The following is a 22,491-nucleotide window of genomic DNA, read 5'->3' on the forward strand; positions in this document are numbered from 1 at the left end:
ACATATCATATTATTAAATCTCTTTCAAAATTTGACAATTCTATACAAGCTCAAACTTATTATGATTAATTGATTTAACGTAGTAAAAATATCATTAAATAACTATGAATTAGGGATAGAAATCTATATGCAAACATATATCATATATTTATTAGTTTGGTCTAAACACCACGTATAAATAAATTTTTACTGTTAGCCAATTTACTTCATATTTCGTTTAGTCGGTGCCCTTTGATCAAATCACAAATGACAACTAATAAACTAGGAATTTTTTTTACCAATATAGTTTAATGGTATGTAATTCACAAAGTAGGGGTAAATTCAATAATTTTCATAATGTAGGTTAAATTCGATTCTCGTTATTTTCTTTCTCCTAAAATTAATAAAAAAAGAAGGTAAAATAAAGATAAATAAGGAAGACAAAAAATATTATAAATGTATCCTCAAGTCTATGAAGATGTCCCTTTCGATCAACTACAAATGACAACATAAAATTACGACAAAAAAGAAGAAAAGAGAGAATTTGATGCTTTAATATTCTACTCCATTTACGATGACGTAACTATTGAAAATTACTTTTTCTTTAAAAGGGTTGTCCTTTATTGTTTTTGCAAGAGCAATTTCTTTTTCTCCACCTTGCGATAATTTGAAAAAAGAAAAAAAAAAGGAGCTCATACATCAAAATATTCTGTGAATTTATTGAAATTAACGTATAAATTTGAGATTTCGATCTTATTTTCTGGATTATATCAATCGAAAATTTTGAAATTTTATTTTTAAAAGTATTTTTTTGGGTAATAACAATTACTTCAACCAACACTTAATCATTGTTGTCAAGTTTTAAATACTTAACAACTTCATTAGGACAATATTCTCATATCATAATACAATGCCGTACAATCATTGCAGTTACTTTTATTCTCCATGGATCACTCAAAATACGAACGTGTTTAGGAAAAATAATTATACAATAATGTTTTATCTTATACTATATACATTGGATGCTAAGATTTATGACCAGCCGTGACGAATCACTAAGAGGAATCAAAATATAAAGAAGTCAAAGAGACTTAAGTTCACCTTATCTATCTACTCAGTGTAATTTTGTTGCGACATAACGATGGAATGACAAGATTGTAATATGAAGGTGATATCAATCAATCAATTATATATGCTTCATCAATTCCGAACTAGTAACTTATTTATCATATGAAGCTTCTACTATTTTTTTTTTCGGTTTCATATTCGGTTCAAACTCAAAATCTCTTGTTAAGGATGAAAAAGTACCGTCCATTTTGTATATTCATGCAAATTCAACATTTGAGGACTAGTTATTATCATTCACTACTTCCAAATTTAGTGCTAAAGTATAACTATCTCTTCTTCTTTGGCACTAAAGATGTAGTGGGATGTTAAAAATTTCTACTTTATCACAAATTTCATTCGAGAATGAAATCATCTTTAGTAAAGATCTAAAATCTCCGATAATAAACTTTTTACGACGAATTCAAATTAATTGGACAATACTCCAATTAATTTATTGTGGGACATATGATGCATAGACCAAAAAAAGTTGTTGTGGAATGACAAATATACTTCATTCTTAACCAGATGTTTCGAGTTCGAGCCTTGAGGTATGAAATCGTCTCTATTAAGAAGCGTTTTACCTTTCAATATGAGACTCTTCGACGTGTTACCCCCAATGTGACGTTTTACCATTCAAAATGAAACTTTCCGATGTGTTACCTCCAATGTGAGACTTTCCGACGGGAATTCAGATTTAGTCGAGCTCAATACGGGTATCGAATATCAAGTGGAAAATCAAAAAAAAGATTGTGATGCATAGAACATAGAATATTTCTCTATTCTTTAATCCATTGAATTGGCAACAAGTAGTAGCCCAAGTGCCCAACTACTATTTGATTCCCAATTCTCAATAGAATCACACTCTTCCAATTGTTTTAACATATTTTCCCTCTCTTCTCTTAGAAAAAAGAGGAGAGTATATAATAGTAGAAGAAGAAGAAGCAAAAAAATCTGGAGAAAAATTGAACAGAAATGTCAGAACCAGAAGAAAAAATAACTTCAAAATATCTCCCACCAAAGTCAAAGGAGTTTTCTCCTCCTCCTCCGCCGCAACAACCACCGTACACGGCGGCGGCGAGAGAATCTACGGCGATGATGATGGATCTCGATCTCGATATCGACGCTTCCTGGTCGTTTGATCAGATTTTCGCTGCGGCAGCGGCTGTTTCGTCTAATCCTACGTCGCCATTTTTGCCTTGTTCTCCTCTTTGGGCATTTTCCGATGATATTGACGAAAAACCTGCCGGAAATTCATTCTCCGGTGCTCTCCGTCTCTCCGGTCACCCTAGATTTGGTGCTACTTGTATGTAAGCCTTTCAGTTTAAGCTGTTTTTTTTTCTTTTATAATATTTGAAGAATTTTGTAGGAAAGTTAGTTGACTTGCTATTTTTGCATAGAGTTTAAGTTATATATACTTACAATGTAAAAAATATTTGTATATTCATGTCATTTATTAAATAATTACAGGTAAATGTGTCCATAATCATTAACTAATAATCCGATTCTGATAGAATGATAACTAAACTTCTATCATAGGTTAAAATTCACTGATAATATTTGAAGAACTTTGTGTTACGTTAGTTGACTTTTTAGTCTTGCTTTAAAATCGGTGACTTTTTGGACATTCAAATTTTATGGAGTTTGTTTTAAGCTTTCCAACAACGGTCTTTTGCTATTTTTTTTTTCTGCAGAACTTGTAACTTTTCATGGAAGTTTCTGAGCTCAAGTTCTCAAATCTTGTAAAATTCAAAAACTCTTCTCGGAAAAACAGTATCAAACAAATGCAAAAACTTTAAAAAAAATTTGCAAAACTTTCTGCAGATACTTTTCTTTTTTTGGTGTGAACGATAAGTTATATTATATAAACATTAACAAGTTACAACACACTTGTTTAGTAGATGCATTAGAGGCATCCGTTGTACAACGGCACTAGAACTAGTAGTAGTAGTAGGATTAAAACTAGGCAACATAGTAGTAGTAGATGTCATATCCCTAGATAAACTATTAACATTATACAAAACATTTGAGGCAAAAGGTGATTGTGCTGAAGCAGTAGTGCTACTCTTGATTAGTCTTCTTTGTAACGAGCCCTGTTGATCCTGTTGATAAGAGGGCATAGCAAAAAGTGGTGGTTTCCCAAAAAGTAAGCAGTGCTCCGTTGTATGCATTGCTCCATATGTAGCTATACTGTCAGCAACACCATTTTGCTCTCTGTAGATATGAAGTAGAGACGGGCTATCCAACTGTCGAAGTAATGACCTGCAATCATTGATAATGTTAGTGTATTGGACTGTAGGAGATTTAAACATAGCGATAAGTGCTTGCGCATCTGTTTCAAGAATAAGTGGCTTTATCTTCATTTGTGTTGCTATTTTGAGTCCCATGAGCAGTCCAAGGAGTTCTGTTTGTTCAGTTGTACCTTCATGTGCTTGTCATGCAAACCCTATTATCCAGTGTCCTGTTGAACTCCTAAATACACCACCAAAGCCATATTTGCCCTTACTTGGGCAACATGAGCCATCAATATTCAGTTTATAGGTTTCTCGCTTTGGTGGATGCCATTTAATATAAACAGGTATTAGGGAGTGTTTTCTTTTTTGGAGGATTTGTGAGAAAGTAGTATTCAGCAGCTGTTTTGAGAATAAAAGAAGTAGAAAGAGTGCATTTTTGATTTTCCATTAAGCGTTTATTTCTGACTATCCAAAGATGCCACAAGGCAAAGGGTAGTGTTGTTTTTGGAATATTCTGAGCAGTTGATTGTGACACTTTGTTGACAAGTTGGTGCAACCAGTTAAGAATGGTAGAATATGTTATAGAAGTGTTGATTGTGTTTATTTGAATTCCTAAAGATGTCCAGAGTAATTTAGCCTGAGGACATTCCCAAAAAATATGGAGAATTGTTTCCGGACCCATTTTACATTGTTGGCATGTGTCTGAATTAAGAATACCTAACCGTACAAGGTAAGAAGCTGTTGGGAGTATGTCGTGAGACATTAACCATTAGAAAAAACTTATTTTTGGTGGAATGTGTAGTTTCCATATCCACCTGTAGGATTGAGCTGTATCAGTGGTCGTTGAATTAGATATCTTTATTTAGGGTGTTGTAGATAGATTTAGTTGAAAAAATTCCATTGGTTGTGATAGCGCAATAAATTTGATCAGGCAATACAGGTGTAATTGGCATGTAAAGTCTTGCTATTAGAGATTGCAAATGTGCTGGTAAAGCCATAGGTAATTTCTCTAAATGCAGGCGTTATTGTAATAATAATTTGAGACCAGTTTTATCTCCTCATATTTAGGTAGAGGTCCTTCCACGTAGTTTCGGAGGATGATATTTGGGAGGATCCATGGATCAGTCCAAAACCTAACATGTTGACCAGTAGTGAGATTCCACTTATACCCTAGACGGCAGTACGACCAACCCTTCATAATGTTGCGCCATGTATTAGACCCTATGCTTTTGGAAAGAGGGGATGGTCTCAGATTAGCATGTAAGAGCACTTGTGCCCATAGTTGATGTGGATTATTAAAAAGTCTCCAAGCAAGGCTTGCATGTAGTGCTTGGTTTTTGACACTTAAATTTTGAATACCTAATCCTCCTTGGTGGATAGGTTGTGTAACTGTAGACCATTTTATCATGTGCATTTTTTTCTTTTGTGGTGTTGTTCCCCAGAGAAAATTCTTTTGATATCGATTTAGTTGTTTAATAAGACAAGCAGGTAATTTGATGTATTGCATCAGATGATCTGGAAGTTGGTTTAAAGTAGAACGTATTAGAGTAGCTCTACCTGCCCTTGTTAGAAAATTTGTTTTCCACCTGCTAGTTTGCTTTTAAATTTATCTAGTAGGAACTGGTAATCCCTTTTGGATTGCTTTTTAAAAAAGATGGGATAACCTAAATATTTTCCAAAACCTTTTCCTTCATCCATATGAAAGAGTTGAAGAATGTTTTGTTTGATTAGGTCTGAACAATTTTTTAAGAAGTAGATTTTAGATTTCTCAAAGTTAATAGTTTGACCAGACTGTCTGGTGAACTGGGTGAGGGTATTAAGAATTGATTGGGACGTTGGAGCATTGATTTGAGATGTAAGTATAATGTCATCAGCAAAGAATAAATGGGAGATTTGAGGTCCTCCTTTTGCTAATGAAATGTGGTCACGATATTATTAAAAAGAAAGACACATTTATTTATTTACTGGTTTAGTGTAAACAATCAGTGCACATATTAATTAAAAGAATATGTAGAAATATTTGTTGCCTTTATTGATAAGAAAACAGTACAAAGATACTGTGATTTAGTGCAACATTGAACCAGCTACCAAGTCATGTTTTTGTTTTTTTGATGAATTCAGTATTATAAGCAAAAAAATCACTGCACATAGTACTTATCAAAAAAGGAAAAAGATTACTTCACATAGCAAAACAATTAAAACTATGCTGTCACTCTTCTGTAAGTTATTTTTCCAACAACGTAGAATGTTGATGTACAAAAGTTAAACTTTTTTCCATCTTAAACTTTAGAATGACTAGATGTAGTCTGTCTATAATTAGATTCTCCAAGAGTCGCTGTACTTTGTGATTTATGAAGTTATCTTGACTTGGTCCCCATTAAAAGAATAAACAAGTTGAATGTGCATCATTGGCTGGTCACCCACAATGAAAGAATCATCTATTTGCCTTTCATTTTTGGAGCAGATACTGATGATCCCGAGGCTACGACTGAAACTGTCTCTGTCAACGCTGATAAAGGACGACTTCCTTCACCAATTTTGGAGCTAGCACCTAGAGATTATCCAAATGGGTCTTGTATAATCAAGGAGAGGATGACACAAGCACTCCGATACTTCAAGGAATCGACGGGAGAGCGAGTTTTAGCTCAGGTTTGGGCACCTGTAAAGGACGCTGGTCGGTATGTGCTGACAACTTCAGGGCAGCCCTTTGTTCTTGATCCAGATTGTAATGGGCTTCATCAGTATCGAACAGTTTCTCTGATGTATATGTTTGCTGCGGATGGAGAGACTGGTGGAGTTCTTGGACTTCCCGGCCGTGTCTTTCGCCTGAAGTTGCCTGAATGGACACCAAATGTGCAATATTACTCCAGTAAAGAGTTCCCTCGTCTTGATCATGCTCTGCATTACAATGTTCGAGGAACTTTAGCGCTGCCTGTATTTGAACCATCTGGACAATCTTGTCTTGGTGTACTGGAGCTCATAATGACCTCCCAGAAGATCAACTATGCCGCTGAGGTGGATAAAGTATGCAAAGCGCTTGAGGTTGGTTCTTTTAACCCTTTTCTAATTCATATCTCAGATTAGATGTCTTATCTTTTGGTAATATTGGTCATTGGATATTGTGTTTCTGCATCAACTATAGTAAAATGTTTTTGAAATGTAGCCATTTATTGCATTATTGCTCCAGTGGAGGCTGAGGTTTTGTTCATTGATCGTGTGTTCGCAACTTATAAAATTTCATTAAGTCTCTGCCATACATCGGTTTTCAGTCTTTATACAAGTGCTTAATTCAGTTCAAGGGCAAGATAGATAAGCCACTTTACAAGTCAGACATTGTGTCCAGCATTAATGGCTAAAGATGTTTGTTATGAAATGCCTGCAGTGTCATTGTTGTAGCACTTGGTTAAATGCCTTTTGAGTCTTCTATAGCTAAAAGTGGTACTATTTCAAGAGTTAATATCTTGGCTTGGATAGCTGCATATTTGTTGAGGCAACGACCATCAAACTAGATGATCAGCGGTCCCATGTTCCACGAGTTTACATAACCAGATTCAAGATGATGTAAACAATATTTATCAACTACATGGTTTGATCATGAATGAAGTCTCATAAAACTTGTGCGTCAATTCTATGTGCCTATGCTAGAGTCCTGATTGTTAGCCCAAACTTGATGGGGTGTTTGTCACTTGTCGGATCCAAATACGATAACAGCCGGTGAGGAAGTCCAACAGTGATTCTAAAAGTGTTGCCTCAGTGATTCTTTTGGATATTTTCAGATTCTATTGAGTTTGAAATGATAAATTGGAGAACCTCCCTGTTGAAGATCACAATTATTTTTCGCTTGCCTATGCATTATAGTGGTTATCACAATGTATACTTTGCCTATAAAACTTTTAGTCTTCAATCTTGCATTCAATAGGAAATGTTTGATATGTTTGGCTCATTCAATGGCATGATACCTATCAGCAAAAGTTGATCCAAATAGTGTGGTTACATATGTAGGACATTAAAAAGTTTCGAGTAGATAGATGCGTCTTTCATCTATACCAAATGCATCCATCATCCTTTCCTACTTTTTCTTCTTTCAAGATGAAGTCTCTTTGGTTAATAATTTGTGCTTTCTGCAGACTGTGAATTTGAAAAGTTCGGAGATATTGGACCACCCAAACACTCAGGTAAGGAACAGTTCTGTAAACAATTCTCGTTGTTCAAGTGGTTTTTTCATCATTTTTCTGAACAGGTATATGTGATGGGGTATATGAACCAGATTTGCAATGAAGGCCGGCAGAATGCATTGGTTGAAATCTTGGAGATACTAACTGCGGTATGTGAAACTTACCAATTGCCTCTGGCTCAGACATGGGTTCCGTGCAGGCATCGCAGTGTTCTGGCTGACGGTGGTGGGTTGAAAAAGAGCTGTAGTAGCTTTGATGGAAGCTGCATGGGACAGATCTGTATGTCCACAACGGACGTAGCATTTTATGTGGTTGATGCTCACATGTGGGGTTTCCGTGAAGCCTGTGCAGAACATCACTTGCAAAAGGGACAGGGAGTTGCTGGAAGAGCATATGCTTCACAAAAATCATGCTTTTCTGAAGATATTACACAATTTTGCAAAACTGAGTATCCCTTGGTACATTATGCACGCTTGTTCGGGTTGACCAGTTGTTTTGCAATCTGCTTACGGAGCAGTCACACCGGCAATGATGATTATATTCTGGAATTTTTTCTACCACCGAACTCGGGGGATTATAGCGATCAGCAGGCTTTGCTTAACTCGCTCTTATTGACAATGAAGCAGCACTTCAGGAGTCTCAGCATTGCTTCTGGAGGGGAACTTGAGCATGACTGGAGCTCAGTTGAGATAATTAAGGCTTCCATGGAAGAGAAAATTGATGCGAAGCCTGAATCTGTACCAGCACCAAAATCTCTTCCTCAGCCTACTCGTTTACCAAATGGACGGACACATCTTGATCCATTGGGAGAGCAGCAGTTTTCAGTGGAATCTGATGTTGCAAAGGGTGCAGGGAGCAAAAGTGGTACAGGTGAAGCCCCTAACCACATATCCCCCTCTGACAACAAACCAACGGGAAAGAAATCAGAGAGAAAACGTGGAAAAGCTGAGAAAACAATAAGCTTAGAGGTTTTGCAACAGTATTTTGCTGGAAGTCTTAAGGATGCTGCTAAGAGTCTTGGTGGTATGTTCTCGATTTGAAATGCTTTTTGTTGACCAAAATGCTCATATATGCACGTTTCTTTTCTATTTTGTTTTTTTATAGCTTTTTTCTCATTAATGTTCTTGCAACTACAGTTTGCCCTACCACAATGAAACGCATATGTAGGCAGCATGGAATCTCTAGATGGCCATCTCGCAAGATAAATAAGGTCAACCGTTCACTTTCAAAGCTCAAGTGTGTAATTGAATCCGTTCAAGGAACCGAAGGCGCATTTACTCTTACCTCACTGGCACAAAATTCCCTTCCTGCTGCTGTTGGGTCTATTTCTTGGCCTGCTTGTGCTAGTGGTTCCAATCTACCAAGTTCACCATTATCTAAACCTTCAGTATTTCCTGAGGAGAAGAATGAGTTCTCCAACCATGGAACACCAGAAAATCATGAAGAAGCTGAACCCTCATATCAAATGCTAGGAGGAAGGGTAACCAGGAAGGAGGAATTCACTCTGCAGAATGGCTTTCTGCGTGCTGAAGGCTCACATAAGTCCAGAACAGGGAGTGTCTCAAGAGAAGAGAGCGCAGGGACACCTATGTCCCAGGGTTCATGCCAAGGCAGTCCTTCCGCTGGAAATGAATTCTCCCCTCAGAACGACCTGGTTAATTCACCAGCACGTGAGGCACGCATGAAAGTGGGAGGCTCTCTGGAAGCAGCTCATCAAACCACAACAGAAAATAACTTAGCCGCTGCATTCCTAATACCCAGGCCTTTTATTCCAGAACGTGCTCAGGAGCCGTTTGGGGGAATGCTTGTCGAGGATGCAGGCAGCTCTCATGATCTGAGAAATCTTTGTCCAGCTGGAGACGCTCTGGTTGATGAATGTGTCCCAGAATACGGTTTGCCAAACCCACCATTTTCTGATAAAATTGCCAAGGACCCTGTTTATGTTCCTGCTGACACGACGCCGCAGTATTCTGCCTGGCCTGAAGTGACATTTGTTACAATAAAAGCAGCATATAGGGAAGATATCATAAGATTTCGGCTTTGTTTAAATTCTGGTATATTTAAGTTGAACGAAGAAGTAGCAAAGAGGCTCAAGTTAGAGCTGGGAACATTCGACATCAAGTATCGAGATGATGATCTCGAGTTAGTTTCAATTTCTTGTGATGCAGATTTGCAGGAATGTGTCGATATCTCATTATCATCTGGTAGCAGTATTATCAGGTTGTTAGTTCATGATATTATGTCCAATCTAGGGAGCTCCTGTGAGAGCTCAGGTAAATGATAATAAGAATTAGGCTGTAAATACATAAAATTAGTCAAACCATTCTTGTAATACTAGGATCTTGTCCATAATATGTGTAAATATTGATTGATATATTGTCTGAAATTGTAACAAGTTTCCAATTGTATCAACAATTAGTTGTTTTTTTCTTCTTGTTTCTTTTGCTTCCCAATCAAATTCTGTTTTTAAAATTTCCTTCTTTTATTCAAGGAGACAATAGAATTTGGATAGCAATTTGACAGTAGGTACCGATAGCAAGGTGTGCGCAAGTTGGTCTGGACGTGTTATGAAAAAAAAATAGTAAAATAAAAAAGAAGAAAAGAGAAATTCATCCCATTATTGACGTTAGTGTTCACCTAAACCTGAATATTAAGTAATTAGATATTAACCTGACAAATCACTAGACCTGATTATATGACATCTCAATAATTCATATTATCATATTTTCAAGTCAACTTGTTAGAACATTTCATTTAACATAGTTTGACAATTACATAGATGTATTTTGATCAACTAAAAGGGGAGCTTGGCGTAACTGGTAAAGTTGTTGCCATGTGACCAGGAGGTCACGGGTTCGAGCTGTGGAAACAGCTTCTTGCAGAAATATAGGGTAAAATTGTTCCTTCCCCGGATCCCGCGCATTACGGGAGCTTAGTGCACCAGACTGCCCTTTATTTTGATCTAAGTGTTTTAAGCTACATATCAAACAATACTTTTATCATAAATATAAAACTTTAGTAAAACCAACTCATAATACTATGATATTTGCAAGTCAACTTGTTAAAATATTTCATTAAACATAATTTAAACAAGTATGCAGATGTATTTTAAGAAGTACTTTAAACAAAAATATCAAGCCATACTTTTATCATAAATATCAAGCAAAAAACATATAATAAGCGCATCTTAGATATTACAAATCTAATAATCAGTCTTGTATTAGTTTCATATATCAATATGAACTCAATTTCATATCCCATGAATAACATATTTAAACATCTAAAATTAATATATTCATTGCGTTAAACTAAGTAAATTATTTATAAATATCTCCAAAAGAAGCATTCGTTAGAGTTTAACTTATATATACAAATGTGTAAACAATACTATGAAATCACCTAAAACATAAATACAGCTTATAGGGAGGAATTTGAACTTGGGAAATGAGGTAGTTAACATGCTACAATATCATTTTTTTTTTACGTGCCTAACCTTTAGTAGACAGAATTATCCAATATATGTTACCGGCCGAGATATGAGGTGACCCGTATACTATCGTCACAAAAAAAGTTAAATTTATAATAACAATAGGTATAATTTACTTTTGGCGACTACCAACTACCAACTACAACACTCGTTTATACATATTCAATGAATCTTTTAAGACAAATACAAGGTTTGAACCAAAATTATTGGATTTGGCCGAACCCGCTCTCGGTACTGTAGCTCCGCCCCTGCTGCCTTACTAGCACTTCGCGTTGCCCTGCCCTACCCTATTCCATTTCCATTCCTAGATTTCTCGCATGTATAGCCAAACATATATTCTATACTCCCAATAAACTCCTTGACTTTTAGCTGTCATGCGTGCATAATCAGTGGATATCTTTTAAACTGATCTTTTTTTGATAACCGAGAATTCTCCGATGGTTTGAATAGTATACGGTTCGAAACTCAGTGGATAACGGATACCCTCCACCATTCTCCACTTAAGTACTAGACTTTTGTCAGCAAGTTACAAACTCAGTAACGTGCGCCTAACCATATTTAAACTCTGATATAAAGATTAGAGAAACAAAGTTAAATTATACCAGTAGATGAAAGCTGATGCTGCTTTTTATTGCTATAGTCTGTCTTCCAAATTAGGGGGGGGGGGGGGGGGGAGAGGGGCTATGATGTGGTGCTAGGAAAGGAAAATGGGCCCATAAAGTAGGGTTAATGGCCCAAAATAACTACAATATTGGCCTTCTGAACACTAAGTTAAACACTAGCTTCATTGCTTGTGTTTTTGGTGACTCCAGAGACTGTCTTCTCAACCAAATCCAGTTTTCCTTGGGCTTTTCTTTCTGCTATCTGTCTCATAGTAGCATAAAGCAGCAGTTGGACAAGGCCGAGCGCCGTTCCAATCACATTCGGCGTCTGAAAAATTCGATATGCATTTAACTTATATACATTGACAGTATATAATTTCAATAGATAACCTCAATGAATTAGTTGAAGAAATTGAGAAATACTTACAAGAATGTAGACGTCGAGACGAATGAGGGCATAAGTAGTCCAGCTAGCGCTGCAGAGGAAGGAGAAAAAGGAAAGGAAGAACGGCATGTACTCCACACTTTTGGTTTTGATCACCAATTTCTACAATAGTAAAATGTAAGTTTTTCTACTGGTCATGATCGCTTCATTTAAACTCATCTCAGACTAATATTATATAAAATAAAAGGCATAATATATAAACAGACCCTCAAACTTGGCCTCAACTGGCAAGTATGCTCTTCAACTTTGGGTGTGCACAAGTAGGCACCTCAACTTGTATAACAATGAACATGTAAACACAAATGCTGTCATGACACAGACGTGCCACATAAATTTTGGAGGTGTCTACATGATCATTTTATAAGTTAGAGTGTTCAACTGACAAAGTGTAGACAAGTTAAGGTGCCTACTGGTGCACACCCAAAGTTGGAGGGCTTACTTGCAAGTTAAGGCAAAATTTGAGGGTCTGTTTATGAATTACGCCAAAATAAAAAGCATCGGGAGTTTATATTTTCTACTGACGTAAGATAAATTATTTACGTACCATGACGGCCAAAGGAGAACCATACATCAAAATATTTCCCACCATGCAAATATTACCAACAATTGTAGACCTTTTTTCATGGCTATGGACTAGAGTTATGACAAGAATGGCAATTAAACCAATGAATATGATTTCACTTAGGACAATGAAGAAAACTTTAATCCTTTGCTTCCTTTCAGAGTACAGCACGAATAGCGTCAAGTACACTATCTCAATGCCAAGTCCTATGCCATTAATGGTCATGATAAGAATGCCCCCATGTGGTTGAATCCATGGAAGTCCATACAAAAGCCAAAGGCCACAGTTTAGGAATGTTGCAATGTAGGGAAATGGTGAGAACTTCTCCATTGATTTCTTTTTCCATGTATGAATAAATGTTGGCCTAATCAAAAGGTTAAAAAGTTCATCATTAAGAGGTCAGATCAAAGGCAGCTCGGTGCACTAAGCTCACTTTATGCGTGGGGTATGGGGAAAATCCAGACCACAAGAGTTTATTTTATGCAGCCTTACCCTCCATTTCTACAAGAGACTATTTCCACGGCTTGAACCCGTGACCTATGACAGCAACTTTACCAGTTACACCAAATTTCCCCTTTAAAGTTTAAAGTACATAACTGAGTTTACCTCTTATATCACTTCTGTTATATTGTGGTAACTGTTAATTAAATTCTTTATACTATCTGTGTATATAAGTAAAATCAATAATAATTTGTTCACTGCACGCTTTTTTTGGGGTGAGGGAAGGGAGAGTAGGGTTAAGAAATCTTGAAAACAACTTATCGATATGAAATATTTTAGGAAGGAAGGGGGTATCGACTTTCATTAGGGGTGGATTTAGGCCTTTTTATGATGCACGTAAACTCATGATCTTTCTGCCAAACTAGTTATTTTATGTATATATCTCGTAAAATTGATCTAATATTATCTGTTGGTCGCCATGCTCCAAAAATGCTGAATGATGCACATGTTTAAATGTTGAGTTATTTATTCAAAAGAACATGGATCGATTCTCACCTCGTACTTTTTTTCACTTTTTTAATGGATATTCATGTTCTAAAAATCCTAAATCCGCCTCTGACTTTCATGATATATATATATTCTTTATCTCGAGAACTCAAAGAAAACTGTGGAGTTAACATGGGAAAAGCTTACTTACAATGGTGATAAAAACAAGATGAGTGCAACAGTACTCCCTGAAAATTGAAAAAACATAGAAAAATTCATGTAACAGGACTTTGCCAATATATATATATATATATATATATATATATATAGAGAGAGAGAGAGAGAGAAACAATTCGCTCTGTGTGTGTAAATTATGTGTACTGTTTTTTTTTGGTGGGGCGGTGTGGGGGTGGGGGTGGGGGGTGGGGTGGGGGTGGGGGCAAGAAAATTAAGAAATGAGAAAACTGACCAAAAACACCAACAGCAAAACGAGCATTATCTCTATCAAAAACCATGGCTATGAAGAGAAAGAAGAACAAATACTAGAACAAGAAAATGTAAGAGGAATGTAAATGGAGAGTGACAAACTTAATTATAATGGATTTAATTTAACTTATATACATCAATAGGTAAGAATTTTTACTCTGATGTAATAGGTTATTTGTAATTTTTTTAAGGATAGTATAACAATTCTTACACTATTAATGCATATAAGTTAAACTCTATCGCAAAGTAGTCGTGGACGGAAGAGGTTGTGGTTGTTTTTTTCCAAATAATAAACTCAAAAGCGTTATACCATGCAGGTCCTTTGAATGACATGTATTGCTGTTTGGTTGGGGAAAGGCTTAAATTATTAAAAAAAAGAAAAAAAGAAAAAAGAAAAAAAAATGAAACATGTCGTAAAGAGAAAAAAAGGGGATTATACAAATATTCGGTCAAATTTTTTTTATACCTTTTCTAGTCAGTATATATAGATTATACATTAATTATATACAATATTATATATATATATCAATTATTTTTAATTTAAAAGATTAGATGTGCGACTACTTTGGGAAATTCCTAAAAAGAATAAGAAAACATACATAAGAAGATGATCCATATGAACAACAATCTATATATTCAAAAGCATCATAAATTTTGGGATAGAGAGAAATTAATTACTTTGTGCATGTATAATAAGTCAAAGTTACTTTTTTGTTTCCTTTTCCTTACATTGAATTCAAAGTCAAACTTATCCTTATCCTCAGTCAATTAGCATGGATTGCACTAGGAGTAATTCCTTCACTGTTACCGTGGAGTAGGTAATTCAAAGTCAAACTCTTACTAAAGATGTAAGAGAATTCATGTGACCCAAGAGAATTGAACGTAGGTATCACATCGGTACTGAACCAGTATAAAAATTATTGTGCCTCTTTTACTTTTCTATCTGCTCAGTTTATTTCTACTGCGATCAATCATTGTGCAAAGTCTAGTCGACTAATTTCCTATATAGTCAACTAAGATTTTTAAATTGGTTACAATTCACTCCCCTCTTGTACTTTCAATTAGTATTTGGTGATTTTTTATAATTTTTTTGACGAATTCCGATTGACCTGAAATTTTGTAGGTTCATAGAAAACGATCTACTAATTAATACTCATCGCCACTATGAGTTTCGAGTTTATTTTGTGGCATTTTATAGTCGTGCAATACAAATTTGTGATTATATCTACTTTTTCGTGTATATTAGTGATTTTGTAAAAGAAATTGACGAACTCCGATTGACATGAATTTTTGTAGGTCCATAGGGAACTGCCCAGTGACTAATACTCATGGCTTCACCAACTTTTATTTTTTGGGGTTATGCAATACGAATTTGTGATCATATTTAATTTTTCGTGTGTATTAGTACCTGCATGCAAATTTTGTAAAAAAATAATTTATGGACTCCCATTGGGCTGAAATTTTGTACGTCCATAGGAAATGGCCTAGTGACCGTTACTCATTCCTTCACTATGACTTTCAGGTTTATTTTATGGTATTCCGGGGTTACGCAATACGAATATGTGATTATATTCATATTTTCTTGTGTATTAGTTGTTGGCCCAATTAAAGGTTAGTTTTGAAGACTGACAAAGGAACTCAGGATGAACCAGGTCCATCACTCAGGTGCACTAAAACGGGTAGATTCGAGCATGTGGGTTGTACGTGAAGGAGATAAGCTTAACTTGGTGTATTTAATATCTCTTGATCGAAAAGGTTGCATAATTGATAAGGAGAAGGAGTCCTTAATCAAAGAGAACACAATTCAAGATAGGGAAGGAGTTAGAAGTTGAAATCAACTAGAACTCTTCTACCAAGGAAGAGTTGCATCAGAACTCTAATTATTTCTTCATCTACTAACTTTATAAATTGCAGGATGTTCTCACATTAAAGTGTTGCACAAAAACGCAGAAGTTAAACGTGAATTGAGAGCAAAATAGCAAGGCTTTTTGCAAGCAGTTCGTGTGTGATTCAAGTGTGCAAACCTGAAGCTACATGAACCAGATTGAAGAACCAGCTCCATAAAGAGTTTTATGTGTCTTTCTTTATTTCTAGTTCAATTGTAGTATGTGTTTTCATATTGTACCTTTCAACTTTATCTAGAAGCAATTGTAATAGGTATTTTGAGTATTCAAGTTAGAGTTAACTTGAAGTTGTCGCAGCAGTTAGAGGCTGGTTGCTACAACGGGATTAGAGTTAATCCTTAGGTTTACAAAGAGTTTTGTAAATGCTGTTTTGGCTCAGTGATTTTAGTGGAAGTTTGGAAAAATCCTACTGAGTAGTAGGTCGTGGTTTTCTCACCTTTTGAGCCAGGTGTTTTCCACGTAAATCTCTGTGTTCTTTATTTTCTGTATTTATTATTTCGCAAACAGCAGTAGTTAGTATATCTAGAAGAACCAGGTTCTTCTAGAGCGAAAATTGGGTACCACACAAATCACCCCCCCCTCTTGTGTGGTATTGACGTTTTAAACATCATTAGTACATGATGATCTTATAGAATTCTTTGATGGAATCCGATTGGCCTGAATTTTCATAAGTCATAGAAAACAACCTAGTGACCAATACTCATCACTTTTCCATGACTTTGGGTTTATTCTTTGGTAGTTTAGGGTCATTGCAACACGAATTTGTGAGAATATGCACTTTTTATGTGTATTAGTACAAGTCGATTTTGTAGAATTTTTTTGACGCACTCCGATTAACCTGAAATTTTATAGGTCCATTGAAAACGGCCTAGTGACCGATACCCATTGCTTCGCCATGGGTTTCGAGTTTATTTTATGACCATGCAATACGAATTTATGATTATATTTGTTTTTGTGTGTATTCATATATGGAAATTTTGTAAAATTATTGTGACGGACTCCGATTAGCCTGAAATATCACAGGTCCATAGGAAACGTCCTAGCGATCATTACTCATTGCTTCACCATGGCGTTCAAATTTATTTTTTGATGTTTTGGGGTCAGGCAATATGAATTTGTGATATATATCTACTTTTTAGTGTGTATTCATTCATTACTCATTGTTTCACCATGGCTTTTCGATTTATTTCATGGCGTTTTGGGGTCATGCCACATGAATGTATGATTATATTCACTTTTTTGTGTGTATTAGTGCATGCTAATTTTGTACTGTTTTTTTTACGGACTCCGATTAACGTGAAATTTCATAGGTCCATAAAAAACTGCCTAATGACTAATACTCATTTATTCGCGATGACTTTCAGATTAATTTTTGATATGTTGTAGTCATACAATACGAATTTGTGATTATATTTACTTTTTAGTGTGCATTAGAACACTACACACTATCATTCGAATTATAGGTTCTTTTGTTACCTTTCCCAAATTGGAACTCAACGAAAAGAATAAAAAAAAAAAAAAACAGATTTTTAACAAGGGAACCATGTTGACAAATTAATAGAACATTTCTATTTCTATTATATAGAAAAGCCACAGGTTTCGACCTGTGTGTTTAGTGGAAATATAATTCTTGCTGAGGGCATTATAGTCATTAATCATTAGCTGACAAGATTGTTGATGGTTATTACGATCGGTTGGCAAAACTCAAAAACTGGTTATGTATTTTTTTACCAACTTATCTTTAAAAAAAAAAGTCAACTTATCTTTTCAATCTCCAATATGATCAAATTAAGCATACCCCTTCTTTTGCATACAACTCATGTTAGATAGTTTATGGTTATTGAACTGTCATGGGAGTTATTTTTAGGGTTACTTGTGGAGTATTAGATTAGGATTGCCTTCAATAATACAAAGTGGTTCATTCTTGTGAATCGGGAAAAAGTGTTAAAAGAATATTGTATATGTTTAGAAATATTTATAAAGGTGTTATGAAGCAGTATAAATATTTTGTATTTAACATAACCTATTAATCAAAATAGAGTATGCTGAATTTGTGTCCCCCATAAGTATGAAAAGGAACCAAATTGTTTGTCAGTATGTATTTATTACATTCATTTGTTGGATTATAATTTTATTTGTTCATTAGTAGAAGAACAAAAAGGACAAGGTTAGGTGTGGCAAGAGTGAGAACTTTTATGCTCTCTTTTACCATTGAATTTCTGTTTTTTCTATAGTTAAACATTAACACTTGTAGCATGTGTTATGGCTCTTCATCTTACTTTTAAAGATATTAAATTTGTTGATTGAAGGTTTATCAACTAACAGTTGCTATAGACCTATGCTCTTCTGTCTTGATTATTTTTTACTTTACACGTACTCTTTGTAGAAGCTTCTTCTCTATATCTCTTGCTTAAATCAGATCTTTCTCGTGATAGTGGTGTTATGGATGCGCTAGTGAATAGAACATCAACTTTTGTAAAATAAAAATAAAAAAGATAATTTTTTAACGTTGAGATAACTTGCCCTCTATTGTTTTTTAACAATATAATTCACTTTTATTTATCTAATCAATTGTAAAGAGTTGGAGTTTTTTCCTGTACTGCTATAGCATGGTCTATTTGTACAGAACAGATGTATAGGTACACTGGATAGAGGAGAGGTTAGAGAGACTGATTTTGTGTTCAGAGTTACATAAAATCATTCTACAACTTTAAAATTGTATGCAAGCATGTGAACAACTACTCTCATTTTAAGATTCCAGCTCGAGGTTCTTGGTAGCGACAACGTTTGCTATCTTCCTTAATTCAAACTAGAAAGACACAATGTTGTTATGTATTCTGGTGTCTTCAGATAGCTTTTGATCCAAATATTTAACCATTCTAAAATGTCAATCTATCTATATTATTTGATTAGACTGATAAAAAGTTATTGTTGGCCCAAGATAGTTGAAGTTTTGAAGAATGACAAATGAATTCAGTAAAGGACCAGGTCCATCTTAGGAGACACAGTTGTTATGGCCCATGCACATGAGATGCACGTGAAGAAGATAAGTCCTTGGGGATCAAGCAGCAATATCTTCTGAATATCTTCTGACCTGATCGAAAAAGATTGCATATGGGATAAGGAGAAGATCTCTCCTTATAAGAAGAGAACACATCCGGATAAGGGTTGGAGTTTGGATTGGTCTAGGACTCAAACTCAATGGAGGATCAGAAATTGAGTTACAATCCAACTCTAATTACTAATCTAATAAATAACTGAGTTGTTCTCTTTTACAGTTATGCACATACGCTGAAGTTAAGCAAAATTGAGAGCAAAAGAGCAAGGCTATTTTGCAAGCAATTTATGTGAGATTGAGTGTGCACGCCTGTAGCTACTTGAACAAGATAGAAGAACCACTTCCATTGTGTTTATTCTTATTCTAGTTCAATTGTAGTAGGTGATTTAAAACTTGTACCTTTCTAGCTTTCATAGAAGCAATTGTATTAGGTACTTTGAGTATTCAAGTTAGAGTTAACTTGAAAGTGTCGCAACAGTTGAGGCTGTGTGTCACACCGGGATTAGAGTTAATCCTTAGGTTTACAAGAGTTTTGTAAATGCTGTTTTTGGCTCATTGAGTTTAGTGGATGTTTGGGAAAATCCTACTGAGTAGTAGGTCGTGGTTTTTTCACCTTTTGAGCCAGGCGTTTTCCACGTAAAAATCCTTGTGTTCTTTTATTTTATATATTTTAATTCCGCAAACAGTAGTAGTTAGAACACCTAGAAGAACCAGGTTCTTCTAGATCGAAAATTGGGTACCACACAAATCACCCCCCCTCTTGTGTGGTATTGACGTTTGGAACATCAATTGGTATCAGAGCGGGTTATCCTTGAAGAGGCTAACACCTTAGGAAAAGATCAACATGAGTGCACCACCTGGGAACTGGGAAGGGCAATCCACTGCCAGGCCTCCACTATTGAATGGACAGTATTACTCATGGTGGAAGAATATGATGAAGGATCACATCATAGGAGAAGACTATGAACTCTGGGACATAGTCACCGATGGTCCTTTGGAAACTACAATGAAAAATGAGGAAGGAGTGGAAGTGCCAAAGACAAGGGCTCATTGTACTGCTGAAGATTTGAAAAAATGGGAGAAAAATGCCAAGGCTAAGAAATGGCTTGTGTGGACTGGGTCCAGATGAATACAGCAGGATCCAAAGCTGTACTACTGCAAAAGAGATATGGGACACTTTGCAAGTGGCTCATGAAGGAACACCTCAAGTGAAGAGATCCAGAGGAACATTGCTATATTCTCAATATGAGAATTTCACTATGAAAGATGGAGAAACCATTCAAGAGATGTACACAAGGTTCACTACACTGACAAATGAACTTAAGTCTCTTGGAAGAGTTATTCTTGAAGAAGACAAGGTTGAGAAGATCTTGACAAGAGTTCTTCCAGTTGCTTGGGAAAGCAAAATCACTGCCATTCAGGAGTCCAAGAATATGGCCACTCTCAGGCTGGATGAACTGATTGGGAATCTTACTGCTTATGAACTGAGAAGGCAAACCAGGAAGATGGATACACCCAAGAAGGAGAGAAGTTTGGCTCTCAAAATTACAGAAGGTTCAGACCTAGAAGATGATGAGATGGCTATGATCACTAAAGATTTCAAAAAGTACCTAATGAGAGGAAAGGGTTCATCAAGAGGTACAAACTTCAACAAGACAAGAGCTCCTGAGAAACAGACAAATGATGGCTGCTATAAGTGTGGTAAGACTGACCATATGATCAAGAATTGCCCTCAATGGGAGATTGAGTGGAAGAAAGCAAGGGCTGAACGAAGAAACAGGAAGAAGGAACAGGTTCAACCCAAGAGAAACAAAGGTTCAACCAAGGCTATGGTTGCTGCTTGGGGTGAAACCTCTGATGAAGACTCAGAAGATGAAGCTGAAGAAGAGCAAGCTCTTATGGCCATTGGAGAATCAGATGATGAGCAGGAGGTAAGTATTCTGCATCTCAAGGATAAAATTAAATTTCTGTCTAAAGAAAGGTTGGCTGAGCTATTATTAGACTTCATTGATGAGTCTGAAATAGTTAACAATGAAAAGGAAGTTCTGTCTAGGGAATGTGTTATCCTAAAAGCAAAATGCAAAAGTCTAGAATCTAGGGCTGATGAGAGTGATAACAAAAATGCTGAGTTGAAGAACCAGGTTCTTGAACTTGACAATAGTATTCTAGAACTTAGGTCAGAAAATCTAAAACTGAAACTAGGAACAGGAAAGAAGAAAGCTGATCACTCATTTCTCACTCTAGAAGAAAATCTAGGAAAAATGAAAGATGAACTGTATAAGAAAGATGAATTGATTAAGGTTCTAAAAGAAGATCTAGGAAAGGTAAAACATGAACTAGACAGAACTTGCAAATGGAACAAAGCTTCTGATGCTCTCTCATGGTTGCAAGAGCATCACAGTAGCAATAAAAGAGGACTTGGCTATGGGACTCAAGCTCCAAAATGGGACCCCAAAAACAAGTACCTCACTCTTCCTGAAAATAAGATCTGCACACACTGTGGTAAGACTGGCCATTATAAAAATGAATGTAATGCAAAGGAAAAGGCCAGTCAAAGGAACAAAGCTTTTGTTCAAGAAAAACACAAACTTCCTAGCTGGGCAAGAAAGAATCTGATTCATCCTTTTGCCCAAAGAAAGGGACCCAAACTAGTTTGGATTCCTAAGACTAACCTCTGATTTCTTTTTGCAGGCTCAAGTGAAAGAGAGTAGCCAAATATGGTACATGGATAGTGGCTGCTCAAAACACATGACTGGGAACAAGGACCAGTTCCTTTCACTTGAGAACCTGAAAGGAGGTAATGTCTCCTTTGGAAATGGAAAGAAAGGTGAGATCACTGGGGTTGGAAAGGTAGGTAAGACAGACTCTCATTCCATTGAGAATGTCTACTTGATAGATGGCTTGAAATATAGCCTAATCAGTGTGTCACAACTGTGTGACAGAGGTAATCTTGTAGCCTTCACTTCTACCAAATGTTTTGTGATTAACCTTACCACTGACAAGATTGTTTTGCAGGGAAGAAGAGATAACAATATTTACATTGTAGATTTGTCAACTCTTTCAGAAAATGAACTCACTTGTCTAAGTGTGCTAGTTAATGATCCCCTCCTATGGCACAAAAGACTTGGCCATGCAAGTCTAAATCAGCTAAACAAATTAGTCTCCAAGGACTTGGTGATAGGGTTACCTAATATCAGGTTCAAGGAAGACAAAGTTTATGAGGCATGTGTAAGGGGGAAACAGGTTAGGTCATCCTTCAAATCCAAGAAAATGGTAAGTACGTCCAAGACGTTGGAGCTGGTTCATATGGATCTTTGTGGTCCAATGAGAACCTTGAGCAGAGGTGGAAAGAAATATGTGATGGTGCTTGTTGATGATTATTCTAGATTTACCTGGGTACTATTTCTAACATCCAAAGATGAGGCATTTGAAATGTTTACTGCCTTTGTTAGAAAAACTCAGAAACAATTAGGAAATCAACTTGCATCCATTAGGTCTGATCATGGAACTAAATTTGAAAATGTAAAA

The 22,491-nt window shown here is 35.9% G+C and overlaps 2 protein-coding genes across 4 annotated transcripts; one reads left to right on the forward strand and one right to left on the reverse strand.

Annotated features, from left to right (window-relative positions):
* The first annotated feature begins 1,907 nt into the window (after positions 1–1,907).
* On the forward strand, positions 1,908–9,928 carry LOC109239346 (protein NLP6-like). 3 transcript variants are annotated; one of them, XM_019405896.1, is made up of 5 exons: positions 1,908–2,389; positions 5,782–6,359; positions 7,445–7,492; positions 7,585–8,515; positions 8,629–9,928. In XM_019405896.1, the coding sequence occupies exons 1-5, from the start codon at positions 2,059–2,061 to the stop codon at positions 9,771–9,773; spliced, it is 3,033 nt and encodes a 1,010-aa protein (XP_019261441.1). In that variant the 5' UTR covers positions 1,908–2,058; the 3' UTR covers positions 9,774–9,928. The 3 variants fall into 3 exon arrangements, with proteins under 3 accessions (XP_019261441.1, XP_019261440.1, XP_019261442.1); XM_019405895.1 differs by having other exon boundaries at positions 1,909–2,389; positions 7,558–8,515; XM_019405897.1 differs by having other exon boundaries at positions 2,214–2,393; positions 7,558–8,515.
* A 1,811-nt stretch (positions 9,929–11,739) lies between these two features.
* On the reverse strand, positions 11,740–14,036 carry LOC109239340 (bidirectional sugar transporter SWEET4-like). Its single transcript, XM_019405890.1, has 5 exons — positions 13,985–14,036; positions 13,727–13,763; positions 12,571–12,952; positions 12,009–12,128; positions 11,740–11,909 (listed from the first exon to the last, which is right to left on the reverse strand). Exons 1-5 carry the CDS (start codon positions 14,028–14,030, stop codon positions 11,751–11,753), a joined length of 744 nt encoding a protein of 247 aa, XP_019261435.1. The 5' UTR covers positions 14,031–14,036; the 3' UTR covers positions 11,740–11,750.
* Positions 14,037–22,491: the final 8,455 nt, after the last annotated feature.

Source organism: Nicotiana attenuata, unplaced genomic scaffold (genome assembly GCF_001879085.1).
Source record: "Nicotiana attenuata strain UT unplaced genomic scaffold, NIATTr2, whole genome shotgun sequence".
In the NCBI taxonomy this organism is placed as follows: Eukaryota; Viridiplantae; Streptophyta; class Magnoliopsida; order Solanales; family Solanaceae; genus Nicotiana; species Nicotiana attenuata.